General features: G+C 41.0%; 1 protein-coding gene across 1 annotated transcript in view; it reads left to right on the top strand.

Moving 5' to 3' along the window:
• Positions 1–1,828: 1,828 nt before the first annotated feature.
• Positions 1,829–15,043, top strand: part of LOC104521984 (ATP-binding cassette sub-family A member 10) — a 21,291-nt gene continuing 8,076 nt past the window's right edge. The window contains 23 exon segments of the mRNA XM_029084055.1: positions 1,829–1,930; positions 2,313–2,523; positions 2,952–3,110; positions 3,479–3,579; positions 4,392–4,618; positions 4,915–5,053; positions 5,422–5,607; positions 6,672–6,819; positions 7,327–7,498; positions 8,087–8,145; positions 8,556–8,666; positions 8,759–8,934; positions 9,329–9,448; positions 9,814–9,952; positions 10,091–10,181; positions 10,485–10,624; positions 11,260–11,379; positions 11,541–11,736; positions 12,481–12,647; positions 13,413–13,540; positions 13,912–14,049; positions 14,598–14,711; positions 15,004–15,043. The exon segment at positions 15,004–15,043 is cut by the window's right edge and continues 164 nt beyond it. Coding sequence (XP_028939888.1) covers positions 1,829–1,930; positions 2,313–2,523; positions 2,952–3,110; positions 3,479–3,579; positions 4,392–4,618; positions 4,915–5,053; positions 5,422–5,607; positions 6,672–6,819; positions 7,327–7,498; positions 8,087–8,145; positions 8,556–8,666; positions 8,759–8,934; positions 9,329–9,448; positions 9,814–9,952; positions 10,091–10,181; positions 10,485–10,624; positions 11,260–11,379; positions 11,541–11,736; positions 12,481–12,647; positions 13,413–13,540; positions 13,912–14,049; positions 14,598–14,711; positions 15,004–15,043 — 3,184 coding nt within the window.

Genomic DNA, 15,043 nt, shown 5'->3' with positions numbered 1-15,043 from the left:
CCCTACATGCAGTGTAAGCTGAAGATTGAATTTTAAAAGTCTTCTATCCACCTTACCCTCTTAAAAATTCCCCCTGCAATACTGAAGGATCAATGAGATCAGTTCTGCTGAGTTCCCTCCAACTGCCCAAACTCTGCGGTTGGGGGGTCAAGCGTGTTGAGGGGAGGACACTGGGATGTCCTGGGTGTGAAGCTGAAATTCCAGCCGTGTGTCAGCTTGCCAAGATTACCCAATGTGACTAATAAAATGAAGGATAAACTGGAAACCTGCTTCAGCTGTGACACAAATCCCATTTCAGGTGTGGAAATGCATATGGGTGATACACGCTGTCTTACACCTTACTTCTGTTAGGTGAAAAAGTGACCAAGCAATTACAAGTTTAACTTCACAGTCTCCTGAAGGAAGTCTAGAGATTGGTCGCACAGGCTACATTCAAATTTTTATTTCAATTTATTTGCCTGGATTTAACAAGATCATCAATAAAAGAAAAATCTATTCAGAAAGTGATGACAAAATAGCAGATTTCTGACACTGAGCTGATGTCCCTGCCCCATTGTCCCCATGAGCCATGCCAGTACCCGTGTTTGCAGCATGTACCCAGGGAAGACCGTCTGTTGCAGCTGCTTTTCCAGCATTTTGGTGCCTGCTGCCTTATTACAGAAGAGACATGCTTCTCCTGTGGGCTGAATATAAATATTTGAGGGAAGATCAACTCTGTCTTGCCTGTCAGCACTGTGAAGCATCATTCCCCAAAGGGAATGAGACAACGTAAATCCTCCTTCTGTATGACAGGAAGGTTTGAGAGGATTAGGTCTATAAATGCTCTGATATTTCTACCTGAGACTTCATTTAGAGAAGATCAAGGTCTTGTCTGAAAGCATATTTTAGCTACATATGTGACAACAGAGCAGGTTGGCTCTCTGAGTGTAACCCTTTTGTGTTTGAATACTTACCAGACCAACTTTTGGAGGTATGTTCTTATCAACGTTAGTAAAATAATAATTAATGACTCCAATGAGCAAAAGGACTAACGTTGCTATGGACATATCTCATCTCCAAAAGGTACTCTGACAGCTCACTTCTTGCCTATTTAAGTTTCCACCACCAGCATCAATCCAGGCAACAAATCCTTGTTTTGCTTTGACCACATCTTCTTAAAAATGCTGCCACATCTTTTCGAGTCGCACACCAACGCGTGCTCAAGGCTGTCTCTCTCTCATTTCCTGTGAATATCCCTGACAGTGACAGCTCTCCAAATGCACTTCCAAGAATTTGTTCTCTCATAGCTCCGAGTTGTCTTCAATCAACACTTCTTTCCGTATGAGCTCAGCTCACACCGCAGCCAGGGGTTGCTCAACACATCTTGGTGTGAAGCCTATAGCACGTTACAAAATAAAAGGAAAAAGATTTTGTTGATTGTAATCGACCATGTTGTTGTTTATTCTTGGATATTAAAGCCACCCAAGACATTTAAGTCATGTAGTGTGATGTTTCTCTTTTTTATTTCATAAATAACTCCTCCCAGCCTTACCATGCTACAGCATGAAAGCATGAAATTCTGGTTATAATCAGTGTCTTGGTGCTGAACTGCAAGGATTGGGAGTGTGTTTGTTGAGGATGAGGAGATCTCCTGATTCCTCACTGCTAGAAGCTGTGCTACAGGGCTGGTTTGTGCTCAACACAGGTCGTCTGTGTTGCAGCAAAAAGGGAAATCAAGTATTACGGTGCATACGTGCAAGGGCTGTGCAGATACCAGCAGTCTCAGCTGTCCTACCTTTTGTTACATTTGAAAGTAATTTTTTTAAAAAATTTATTTGTAGGTTCAAAGATGAAGACGCTTCAGAGAAATATGAGTGTATTCCAGCAAACTAAAATTCTTCTGTGGAAAAATCTACTTGTCAAGTGGAGGATGAAGATGCAGAGTTTTCAGGTAAGTGAAAATAGTGAAAAAGTGAGAAACTAACTGCTAAAGAGTGGACAGTCCCTGCCTTCCCCTAGACCTCAATTTCATTTTGTGAAGTTGAACATTAAAACACGTTTGGAAAGCCCTGACTGGGAATAAACACTTTACAAGACTTTACTTTTTTAACTGATAATATTTCTGTCTCTTATGTGAGGTACGAGAGCACAGATGGGCTCTTTGAGCAGAGAAATTTCCTCAGGTGATGTGAACAATGCAAAGACCTTGCTAGTTAGTTGACAACTAAGAACCTGGTGTGACTGAGTAACACTTGTTTATATTTTAATCCCACAGAGCATAAGTTCTTACACTTTGATATCATTAAATTCTCTCCATTCTCCCCCTTACCTAGGAGTGGATGCTGTCTCTGTTCTTTCTGCCGCTGATGTTCATCGTGTCCATGTTCATAATGAACACCCGCTACCCCGAAGTGCCGTTCAGCTACCTCGGGCAGTTAGATGATCCTGCCTATAATGCCACGGGGGTCACCATCGCTTTTACACCCGTCACCGTGACCACAAGGCAGATAATGAACAAAGTGGCCTTGAACTCTGTAATGACAGGTATGTTTTGCCCTTTAAATATTTAGCTTTGTCATTATTTAGCTTATTATATGTTACATTTTAGTGGTTCTCCAGTATCTTTGGTCAGTAGGAAAAATTCACCCCAGATCCTTCATTCTCACAAATATTTCTTCTCTAGTATTTAAATCACCAGCAAGATTAGTCTGTACTTCTGAACTGTAAAGCTCTGCTTTTGTAGAATAATACTATTAAGACACAGTGGGTCATTCTTTTGAGTTTCACTTCTTCCTAAGTGACAAACTAGGAAGTATTTAGAGGTATTTAAGTATTTAAGGTGCCACCCTGCTCAGTGACGAGAACTGGAAGAAGTGGAATTGCAATATTAAAAAAGCAGAATATATTCCCAGTGCTTGTGCACACATTTCCAGACCTACAGAAATTCATTGCAATATTTTTTCTTACTGCAGGTATAAAACTAGAGGCTCTGGACAATGAGAAAGCCCTGGAAGAAGCCTGGATTTCAAATAATGAAATTATAGGGGTTGTATTTAAAAACAATTTCTCCTATCACCTCAGGTTTCCAACTGGGAATGTGGTTATTCCAAATGACAACTTTGGATACATAGGTAATAGAAAATGACAGTTTATGGGTGGGTGATTGTCTGGCATGGATAGGCATCACTTTGTTGGGATAATCTATATATGTTAAATGATTTAATAAATGGTTAATTTTATTTTTTCAGTAATTAAATGATTTAATAAATGGTTAATTTTATTTTTTTAGTAGTTAAATGATTTGATAAATTGTTAATTTTATTTTTGTCAGGAGTTAAATGATTTAATAAAATATTAATTTCCTTTTTGTCAGTGGGCCACTGTCCATTTGAAGAGTTTCCCATAATACATACACATGCTTATCTTCAGCTTCTGTAGTGAAAACCAATTCTGTTTTGCTGCTTTTACCTGTGATGCCCTTAACCTTTCCTCCTTGCAGATAGCTGTTTCAATTTCTCATCGCGGTACTGTTACAGCCCAAGGTATTGGTACAAAGGTTTCCTGTCCCTGCAGTCCAGTATCGATGCTGCTATTATAGAGGTAAATGGAATTTAGGAACGGATGTAGGTGTCTTTTTATTTTAAACTCGGTCTACTAGGAAAGACAAATTGTTCAGTGACAATAGCAAGGAGATGGGCTTGTCAGAAAATTCTGCAGGAAAATAAGTATTTTAAAATCCTCAGCTGTCTGAGGATTACTGGCAGCAACAGTGAGAACCTGAATGCAATCAGCAGTTCCTGCAGAAAATGACTGCTCTCAAATTAATTTTGAAGATTTGTGCTAACTTTTGTTACTCTTCAAAATGGCAATTTCTCTTAAAGGCTGGGAACCAAGTGTTAACACCACTGTTTGATTTAGAGCATTTCTCAGATTCTAAGGAAAAGGCAATTCTTGCAGGAGACTGGGGTGGTATGAATATCTGCTGGATGACTTGGTTTCAAAGTAGGCACGTCTGCCATTTCTTGTCCTTCATTCCCAAACTGTTCCTCAAAAATACACCAAGGTAGGGGTCATTCCACCTGGCTGTGCACCTCCAGCTCTCCAGGCTGCTTTCATCTCCAGGGACCCTGGGGAATGTGAGTCATTTGTGTGCCTGGATCCTTACCTCTGGGAGAGCTGAAGGATTTATCTCTCTCGATAGACAAGGGAGGAAGTCTAGCCAAGGTGCAGACACACAAATGAGCTGGATAAACCCTTCCCACAGGGTTTTATTTTATTACTTGTTGATGTTTTCTATAAAGCTGCATTAAAAAGTAAATCTAGGGATGATGAATCAGAAGGTTCCTTATATAAATACTTCTTACTGTAGAAAATAAACTAAATACTGAGATGTCAACCTTGAATTCCTTTAGGTGGTGGCAAATCATTCTGTTTGGGAAGAAATGAACTCAATTGCTGGTGTCCGTATGAAGTCCCGGAGTGTCATCTTCTCAATTACATTACAGTACAGTCATTTCATGATTACTATCGTCATGTGTTTCTCTCCGTTCATGTATTTCTTATCAATTAATGTTGCAAGAGAAAGGAAGAAGCTCAAAGTATTGATGAAGACGATGGGGCTGCAGGATATTGCATTTTGGTGAGTTCTTTTTTAACTAAAGTATCTATTTGCAAAACATCAGTATACTCCTGGGCACTTGCACAGTCAATTTGTAAGTTAAATGAGTTTTCTCCAGTACTCTAAGGACAAACCAGAAGCATATGGCAGCAGCATATGCTTCTTCCTTGGGTATCTCCTCCTGAGGTGGGTCATGCTTTCTGTTGATGTGAATGAATTGACCCTGGGAGATATTTTAAGTGGTTCTGCCATGTAGATGAAGCTGCAACAACAGTTCTTAATTAAACAAAAGTGTAATGGCACCTTTCTATCTTCAGGCTCTCCTGGAGTCTGCCTTATGCTGTTTATGTGATGGTCCTCTCCTGCCTGCTGACAGCTCTCCTGGTACAGGATGTTTTCTACCTCAGCAGCTTCCCTGCGATCTTACTGCTGTTTTTCCTGTATGGCTTAGCATGTGTAAGTCAGGTTTTACAGCCGAACTCTTTTTCCACATGATTTATTACTATGTTGATGAGCCTAAATGTTACTCCAGAGCCTTTTGCACAGTGCTCAGGATGGTCCTTTGTATGGTCCTAATCATTGAAATAGCCAAGTGGATTCTCTGACTCAGCAGTGGCCAGTTTTACAGCCTGAAGGTCTGACAGGCAGTAGGTTGGCTACAAAAGACCTGATTTGAAATTCAGATCAACCCACTAAGAAGGACTTTAGTGTATTTTATTACATGGACCCAGCTCATGAGAGATCCGTTTGCTTGGCAAATGGAAGTCCTACTGTTAAAGATATTTATTTCCTTCAGTTATTGAAAGAAACTTCTGTTCTTACAGATACACCTGGTGTTCATGCTCTGCTCCCTCTTAAGGACCTCCAAACTTGCCAGTTCCATGGGGTTCTTCATCACATTTCTCTTTGGATGCCTGAGCCTCGCTGTGCTGATAGAAAATCTTCCGGATCCATTGCAGTGGTTTCTCTCTCTCTTCTGCCCTTTTGCATTCAACGTTGGCATTGCAAAGGTATGGAGCACCATCTCTGCAGCTGAACCTTTCCAACAGCTTGTTGTCCTGGGCCCTCTCGGGGGAGACAGAGTACACTTTGTGACAGATTGTGACACTAAAAAGCCCTGCTGTACTTTGCTGATAGAAAAAGACATAGGAAATCATAGTCCTCCTTTCAAAAGACTGGCTTTTCCACAGCTGTAAAATCTTCAGGTACATTTACTTCATATCCACCTCCTGTTTTGAAACCTCCATGTGAGCTGAGCTGCTGTTGGGCAGCAAAGAGGAACTCCAACACCCCTGTCTCATTTCCTCATTTAAAGAGTCAATGAATGCAAAGAAAACCATGGCCCTTGTCACAAATAATCTGCTGTTGTGCACTTCTGTAACGTCCACACAAACTGGAGGAAGCCCATCGCTGCACACAACAGCACCATTATCCACTGGGGTTGGACCCCAGGCAGACAGGAGTTGACTTGGGGACATCAGCTCTTCACACCCGGTCATTCCCCTCTTGCTGCAGGAACTCTTCCTGGCAACAGAAACTGTGCAAATACAATTTGACGTTTCTGCTGTGACCATCCTTACTTTGGCTAATTCTGTGCAGTTTCCCATTTTTCCGTCGATCGTGTTTCTGTAGCTCTGAGCGACACATTCTAGCTCAAATTATTAAATATTTGATTTCCTGATACACAAAAAAAAATCTGCCTGGGAGAAATTTCTACCCCAGCTGAAAAAGAAACTGTTTCATGCTGATTTACCATATGGTTAAATCAATCACTGTGTCAAATTACAGTGTCTTTGCCTTGACTCTGTCACATCACGGGTGGCCATGTCATGTTTCTTGAATGATTTTCTTTGAAACTCTGATCTTTTCTTTTGTTTCTGGACTGTTCTGGAAAATTTTTAATGAAAATCTCTGTGTGAAGTAAGTTTATTTCCCATCCTCACTCAAAAGAAAGGAAGAAAAATTGATCAGTGCTGCAGATGATTTCTAGGGTAACAAATTGCATCCATGGTTTGATGCCATGTGCCTAATTTTCCAGTCTTAAAATTTTTGTTGTTTGTCCTTTATTTTTCAGGTTTTCCATTTAGAAAAATATGGAATGGGTTTCTCTTTTTCTAACATTATGGAGGAATCATACTTTTTACTTTTGACTTACATTATGCTGCTCTTTGACTCAGTCTTGTACATGCTGTTAGCTCTGTATTTCGACAAAGTTCTACCAGGTAGGTATGATTTTTGCTTATGATCATACTTTCTTCTTTTATACTTTTAATTTATATGGACTGAGTAGCTCCAGAAGGAAATTATAGGCTGCTCCATTCTCTCAGTCAACCAAAATAGGTTTTGACTAAAAAAAAAAAGTATTATGTCACTGAGTGACTTTTCTACCCCAGGCAAACACTGGTAATTCCCAAATCAAAGATGACAAAGAATTTAGTGTTTTTTCTGTCTAATTATACTGCTGTTGAACTGATTGTGAGAAAACAGTGTAATAATGTGTGGGATAATATTTTAACTCATTAAGTAAAATATTGAATTCATTGGATATAACCCTGAAGCCAAGCTTCTTGTCTCATCTACCTCAGCTCCAAACCTCATTTTTAACTGGACAAAATACCAGTTTTGAAGCAGTGAAGTACTTATTAGAACCTCCTAAACGTTTCCTCTAGGCTGATTTCTTGGTTGTGGCTTTAGTTAATGACAGATCATCTTCTCTGCTTTCCTGTCAGGCAAATACGGCATCCCAGATTCCCCTTTTTTCTGCCTGAAGCCCTCATACTGGTTGAGAAGCAAGAGAGGATCCACCAGGGAGATGCCCCAAACTACAAAGAGCCCTGAGAAGCTCCTTGGTGATGACGTAGAGCCAGTACCCCCCGAATTCATGGGGAAGGAGGCCATCAGGTTAAGAGAGAAGGATTGTTCATGCTTTTTGAGTTGCGTAGCTTGGGTTTAATACTCCCAAAGACCATCATTTATGCCATCAGCTTTGTTTTGACTTATTCAGGCAGTTTTCATGTTCTCGAAGTTCCTGCAAAACACTTTGTTTCACAGATAAAAATCAGAGATAAGATGCAGATGAGATAAATAGATAATTCAGGCTGGTCACTAATGGTGAAATTCAGATAAATGTAGGTTTTAAACAACTTTGCTGTGGACTCTGTTAAATGTCCATTAGGGACAACAAGGAGAATGCAGAGGGTAGCCCATTGTAAAATAGCCATCTGGGCTTGGCCATTCCAAAATAGCAATGGACCTGACCTTGTCTTTGCAAGGCTTGGTGCTCCAGTATCATCTGTCAGGTAGTGATGTTCATGTTTGTGTATAGAGCGTGCCAAACCCTGCTGAATCTCAGGGTTACTTCCCAGTACCTCTTACTTTTCATGCCACTTCTATCATTTTAAATTAAGACCCATAAGAATAAAAAATGGCACCAGGGAAAGGTATTTACAGGAACCCAGAAATAATATCCTCCTTACCTTTTTTTTTTAGACTCAACAATGTTAAAAAAACATATAAAAAGAAAGGCAAGAAGATAGAAGCTTTAAGAGGTATGAAAGCTGTGATATTGATTCCTGTTAACGAGTAGAAACAGTTGCATGAACATTTCAGTCATTCAAAGAAATAAACCACAACTTACATTGCTTGGAAAATTATGTAAAATATTAATTGATGCAACTGCTCACTATTTTGTTCAGGTTTTATTGATTTTCTGGTTTTAATAAGAGTAAAGAGAAGAATGACTTTATTTTCTATTGTATTTCTATTGTCTTTTCTGCTGAATACAGAGAAGATTCTTACACCTTTAGTTCCAGATTGACAGAACTTTACTCCAATCTGGTTAATGCCCTTCTGATTAATTATTACTGCTTAATTCTTCTACATTTTGACTTGTCTTGCTTTACCTTTAACAGTAAGTTGACCTCATGTCTTCCCAAACTTGGTGTTGGTTGTGTTCTAGGTTTGTCTTTAGATATTTATGAGGGTCAGATCACTGCCTTACTTGGCCACAGTGGGTCTGGAAAGACAACGCTGTTAAATGTGCTCGGTGGACTGACTTTGCCTTCTGAAGGTAAGATGGCAAATGGTGGGATGGGGTGGGCTTGATTAAAAAGCTGTGAAGATGAATTTGTTCCACCTCATCATATTGAATCCTGTAAACAGGCTCTGCAACTATCTACAACTACAAGCTCTCTGAAACAGGAGACAGGGAAGAGATTAGAGAGATGGTTGGTATTTGCCCACAATTCAACACACAGTTTGAAGTCTTAACAGTGAAAGAAAATTTGAAAACTTTTGCAGAAATCAAGGGCATCAACTCCAAAGATGTAGAGCAAGAGGTAAGTGTATGTTCCCCTGTAACACATCGCTGTGCAGCAACGTGAGTCTGTAGGCAAATCCCGCATTTCAGTAAAGGTTCTTTTTGCACTGGGAAGCTCAAAAGGTCCACCTGGCTGTGTCTTCTGAAAACTGAAGGTACTGTCTAGCTTTGACCAGGTTAGCAGACAAGATTGCGGGTTTGGTGTAACCACCATGACTCCTCTGCTCAACCCAAGGGGATGTGGGGATGTAGCAGCCCTTGTAGCAGCTGCTCCTGCTGGTGGTGGGTGAGTTTGGGTAGGAGATAGACTTCAGTTACATGCTTTTAGAAACTGTGCCTTCAATTTCCTGCATGGCTAACAAAGGATGGAAGGACAACTCGTGCTGGGAATGAACATCCTTGTGTTGTTCTAGGTGAAAAACATTTTGGAACTTCTGGATATCAGTGATGTTCAAGATACTCAAGCTGAGAAACTGAGTGGTGGGCAAAAACGGAAGTTATCCATTGGGATAGCCATGCTTGGAAACCCCCAGGTAAAGCAGCAGGCACAGCTCTGCAACTTAGGGAATATTCAGGACCAACATAACTAAAACCTTACACATGCACTTGGCCACAAGTTCTCCCATGATTTCAGACCTCTTTAAGGTGCTCATATTTACTAAAATTAATAAATTTAATCATTTCATTTTGTTAAATTCATAACTCATCTTTCTAGCCTAGTTTTAAAGAGGATAGATAGTTCCCTCACCTCTGCACAGCACCCAGAATAATTACCCTTGCCTAAAAGGTGGCCTGGGTCTCTTGCCTTCAGGACCTGAGGCTTTCAGGGGAACACCAAACTCAAAAGACATGAAATTGCTCCAGCAACAAATAATATCCAATTTCATCCTTTCTGCAGATTTTGTTCTTGGATGAGCCAACAGCTGGGCTGGATCCTCTTTCCAGGCACCAGCTGTGGAGTTTCCTCAAGGAGCACAGAGCTGGACGGGTGATCCTGTTGAGTACCCAGTTCATGGACGAGGCTGATCTCCTCGCAGGTAAGCACAGGTGTAGCCTGTAGCATCTCTACAGAATAACCCTGGAGGAGAAAATCCATGTGAGATTCAGTTGCAAAAAAAAGGTTTGAGTTGCTGTTGCTCTACAGTAAAAATTCCTTTGGCTTTTTCTTTCTCCAGACCGCAAGGCTTTTATCTCACATGGGAGGCTGAAGTGTGTTGGTTCTTCTCTGTTCTTGAAGAAAAAATGGGGGATAGGCTACCATTTAAGGTATCTACCTCAGCCCCAAAAAACAGTATCTGAGAACATTCATGTACAAGGAACCACCAGAATGACTGTAAGGGGGAAACCGTAGAGGAGATGTCATCAAAACAAGAAAATCAACTGAATTAATATTCAGTTCAATTAACTGAAGCAGCACTTTGCTCCAGAGTAAGGAATGAAGTGGGCTGGAATCTTCTTTTTATGCATCCTAGCAAACACAATGGATTTTGGTTGTTTGTTTGGGTTTTGGTTTTCTTTGTTTTTTCTAAACTAATCATTTGAATTTTATTTTTCTTTTCAACTGAACAGATTCCACGTCAATGAGTCTTGTGACTTAGAGAAAGTGACATCTCTGGTTAAACGGTACATCCCCAATGTCATATTCTCAGGACACAGTCAATATGAGCTGAGATATAAACTGCCATTAGAAAACGTGAATAAATTCCCAGGTAATGTATATTAAAATAATTTAGAATTATCCATAGAGAAAAAATAATCACAAATGTAGGGAAGGAGAAACGAAGAGGGAGATCTTCTACAGGGGTCACGTAAGGACTTTAGAACTGTGGCATTTTGGTTTTCTCCCCTCAATTTTAGCATCCATATGTTTAAGATCAAAATGTACAACGAATGTTTTTCTACTGTTTGTGATGAAAAACCTCGCAGGTTAAGGTGGGCTGCATTGTTATGGAGAGTTTATTTTTCTTTCTATTAAAAGAGAAGATAGTGACAAGAGAAAATTCCATACAGCCAGTACTGCTCCTTCCCTGCAGTGACACCATGCAGACCCTCACTCATGGTGTCCATCACACTTAGTCTGATAGTCCCATAGCCCTACTGCCTCAGAGATGTATAGTCTGAAATTTTGGTGCTAAATAGAAAAACATCCTCAAAGAGCTATGAATGTGTCAGTTTTGTGTTCCTCCAGACCCTTTGTGTCCTGGCAGTTTGCTGCTTTATCATTTTCCTTGTGACTGGAGATGCTGTGGTCAGGTTGACTCAAATGAACTGAAGTCTAGCCTGGAGATAGATACAAGCTTATGTCTGGAACCTTGGAGGCACTCATCTTTTCTCTGTCCTGCAGATCTGTTCAGTGGCCTTGACAGCTGCTCCAACCATGGAATTATCAGTTATGGAGTTAGCATGACAACCCTGGAGGATGTCTTCCTGAAACTGGAGGAAGAAGCCACAGTGGATCACGAAGGTACAGTTATGGCTGCAAACACACTATCTGTAGCCAAAGAGAATGGGTGCTTTGCATGGACATGCCTCCAACAGCTCATTACAAGGTGGCTCTTAATTTTTTACACATTGCAATGTACAAGCTGATCTCAGATGTAAACACACATGTGGAAAACTCTGCAGATGAACGTGTCCCTGGGGAGGAGTGGGCAGAAGCAGGACCACTGTGCCCTGACGAGACGGAGCCTGGCTCGCTGTTGCTCTCAAACACCAGGGAGGTGGCAGTTGATGGTTTGGCTCTCTGGAGGCAGCAGGTCTCTGCCATGGCATGGGTGCACTTCTTAAAGCTTACGAGTTCGGTGAACAACCTGCGGTCAATGTAAGTACCAAAGTGATTCTCTTTGGACACTGTCACAACAGGGGGATCAACTTTCACACCCCTCTTTTGATAAGCTTTTTGGATTAATTGATATCAGAACTTGGCTATGAATGATCTTGGTACTCTGCCCTCGGAGGAGAGGAAAGCTGCTTCTTTTCCAGTGCCAGCAATATAAAATCTCCCTTTTGTGCATTTTCATTTCTAAGCTGAGTGATTTATTCAAGGGAAACCCATTTTCTTCCTGAAGAAAAGAATTCCTTAGAAACACTTTCATTTCAGATAGAGGAGGAAGTTTTAAAATAAACTACTGTGTAGAGAGAGAGTAGGGAAAAATACTACTTTCAGACTTCCTCATCAATTATTTGTTTAGATTTCTTTCATGTTGCCATTGTTTGAACTCATTTGGCCCCTCATTTGGTTTTCAATCTGCCGTGCTGGCATTTCCTGGTGGGGCACAAGAAACAGAAAGGAGATGCTGATTTATGAAAAACTTCTATCTTAAGAAAGTCTGAAAGGTATTTCATGGCCCTAAAAAGTTGAGCACTCCAGATCTGAGGTCCTCTCCCTGCTAAATTCTTGAGAGTCTTTGTGAATAATCAAGGTTTGAGACTTCTGGAAATAAAATTACCAAAAATTTTTAACAGGAAAAGGGTTGGGTAATCTGGGTCCACCATTTCAAATATGCAAATACATTCTGCTGAATATCTGTTTTCAGAGTGTTTATTCATCTCTCTCTTAATGTAGTTTGCTGCTCTGTGTGGTTTTTCTGCTTCCTCTGGTTTTGCAACTGTCCCTGGTTGCTGCCTGGCAGAGTGTGAGCGCTTGGGAGCTCTCATCTGCACGGTACTTCTTGCCCCTGGGGAAGAGGATTCACTCGGACACAACCAGCCTCCTGGTCCACAATAACACGGGTGAGGGGAATGAGCCTTTCCTCACCCTTTCCTGTTCTGGGGCTTCTTGCTGTTGCAAAGGAAAATAAGTGGAGAGCAGGTGGTTGTAGGATGGAGGGGATCCGAGGGATAATGGAGGTTCTAGTGACAGCAGAGTACAGAAACTGTATTTTGTGGATGAACCCTACTTTGGCTTCAGTGGCTGGTGAGATCCTGATGCAATGAGATGTGAAAAGGGATATTGTAGCAGATGGGGTTAGAAGGGATCCAGTTCTTTCCCTGCCCCAAATCCAGGTCTGAACAATTTCTGCATTTTCAGAGTGTGGGATCCTCAAACCAGGTACCATGCTCCACTAAGGGCTCACTAATGCTGAGTCAAATTCATGGTCTGCTTCCAGAGTTTTACCTTCAACATTCCTATGAGTGGAAGCTATTCAATGTAATTTTGCCAGAGGATGATACTGTCAGCTTCATCAGACCATCAGCAAGGAAAATACATTTTGCAGTAACTCAGCAAAGGCAGAAAAAGAAAATGACAATGCAAGATTCAGTCAATGAGACCGAAATCCATTAAGTTCACAGAAATTAATGTGTAATGATCCACCACATATCTGCTGACATCCACAGTTATTAGACTTTCTCTGGTTTTGTTTGGTGACCATGGATTTTGAAAAAAAAAAAACAAACAACCAAAAAACCACAAAAAAAACCCCAAAAACAAAACAACCCTTCAAAAGCTCTTGTTGTTCAGTATTATGACTCCTCTGCTTTTGGCTTTCACACCAGGCAGAGGCATTGAAGACTTTATCCGCACGCTCAAGAGCCAAGATCTCACAGTGGAAATAACAAGCGAGGAAAATGTCACAGAGGAGCTAAAACACAATGGGGCTATAAAAGTGTCTCGCAAAGGCCAGGTGAGGATTTTTGTTCTCTTCCTTATGTTTCTTCACAGCAATTGAATAATTAAGCAAAATGCCTCCATCAGGTCTACCTGTGGGATGGTCTTAATGAGTAAGGCCCACAGGTACAAAGATTTGGAAGTGCTTTAACTGGTAAACTACATTCTAAAGGAGACTTTATCTCTCTCTTCTTCCATCTCAAAATTTTCATTTTCATAGGACAGATATATAGACTTCCAATACCCAGTAATTTCATTTTTAGCAAACAAAGTATAGGCAAAATGAGTTCTTTCAGGCCTGGATTCTCCTGGCATGCTCTTTTTCTGCTATTTCCCTGCAGATGAGAAAAGCCAAGAGTTTTCATCTTGTTTTCTTGCTCTTTGAAGAGCTACAGGTTTACTGTGTTATGCCATGTGGAGGCCATCAACTGCTTCCCGGTGCTTGTGAATGTGCTTAGCAACTCTCTGCTGACAGCCCTCAATTCTACCGTGCACATTCGGATCTGGAGTCATCCATTTTTCTCTGTAAGTGTCAGAGCTTGGCAGCCAGCAGGTGTCAGAAAATAGTTCTTAAATCTGCTAAAAGTCTCAGTAAGTCATCAGATTTTAATGGGAAGCCATGTGGAGCTGTCCGTACCTGTAGACACAACTTTCTCAGTGGTGGCTGTGGAACCATCGTGTTTGACTTCATGAAAACTGAAGCTAATCTTTCTCTGATGGGTCTCAAGGGCTGTTGAAGGGAGAGGGTGGCTGGGAGGGTTTCTTTAGGAGGTTCCTTATTCTCTACATCGTGTTATTCAAACTGTGGGCCATCAATTGATGGAAGAGATAGCTCATCACAAGTCTGGGATGGAGGAGTGGGACCTGCACCACCCATCTCTTACTCACCAGTGGTAAGTACTTTGCAGGGCCACAGTTTGGGGAAAACCTTCCTCCTGCCAAGATGTGGTTTCCAATCCCACTTTGTGTTCATAATGTCCTGTACTTCATGAGAAATGTGGTAAGATGAATTGTGACATCCAGCCATTACATTGTGGATGTTTTCTACAAATGTTTTGTTCTTCTGTTTTCAGGTAAATGACAGACGATTCTGGGATTATTTTCTTTCTTTTTACCTGATTTATATGGTGTTGTTATTCCCTGGTTTTCCTCCTCACTTTGCAATAGGCTACACGCAGGATTACAAGGTAAATTCCTTGAAATGGAGCAGTTTTGGGGTGGACAGGAGGGATTACAACCACATTACCACAAGGACATTTGAATGGGATGGGCAGCTTGAGGTGGTTTTTTCTGTATTGCCATGCAGCTTTGCAGCCAGCACAAAATGCTAAAACACTAAAAGATTTTGTGGGATCTTACTCCAATATCACAATGGCAACAACTTTTTGTTAGCTTTTTATTTCCTGGAACCATTCTCATGGGTGAAGTTGGCCAACCAGTCACTGACAATAAACTACTCTTTGTATTGTACCTTCCCAGGTGGGAGCTCGTGCCCAGCTGCGGATCTCAGGGCTCTTTC

This window comes from Antrostomus carolinensis, unplaced genomic scaffold (genome assembly GCF_000700745.2).
Source record: "Antrostomus carolinensis isolate BGI_N321 unplaced genomic scaffold, ASM70074v2 scaffold24903, whole genome shotgun sequence".
NCBI lineage: Eukaryota > Metazoa > Chordata > Aves > Caprimulgiformes > Caprimulgidae > Antrostomus > Antrostomus carolinensis.
Note: the sequence above shows the minus strand (reverse complement) of the source record. Positions and strands in the feature narration are given on the sequence as shown.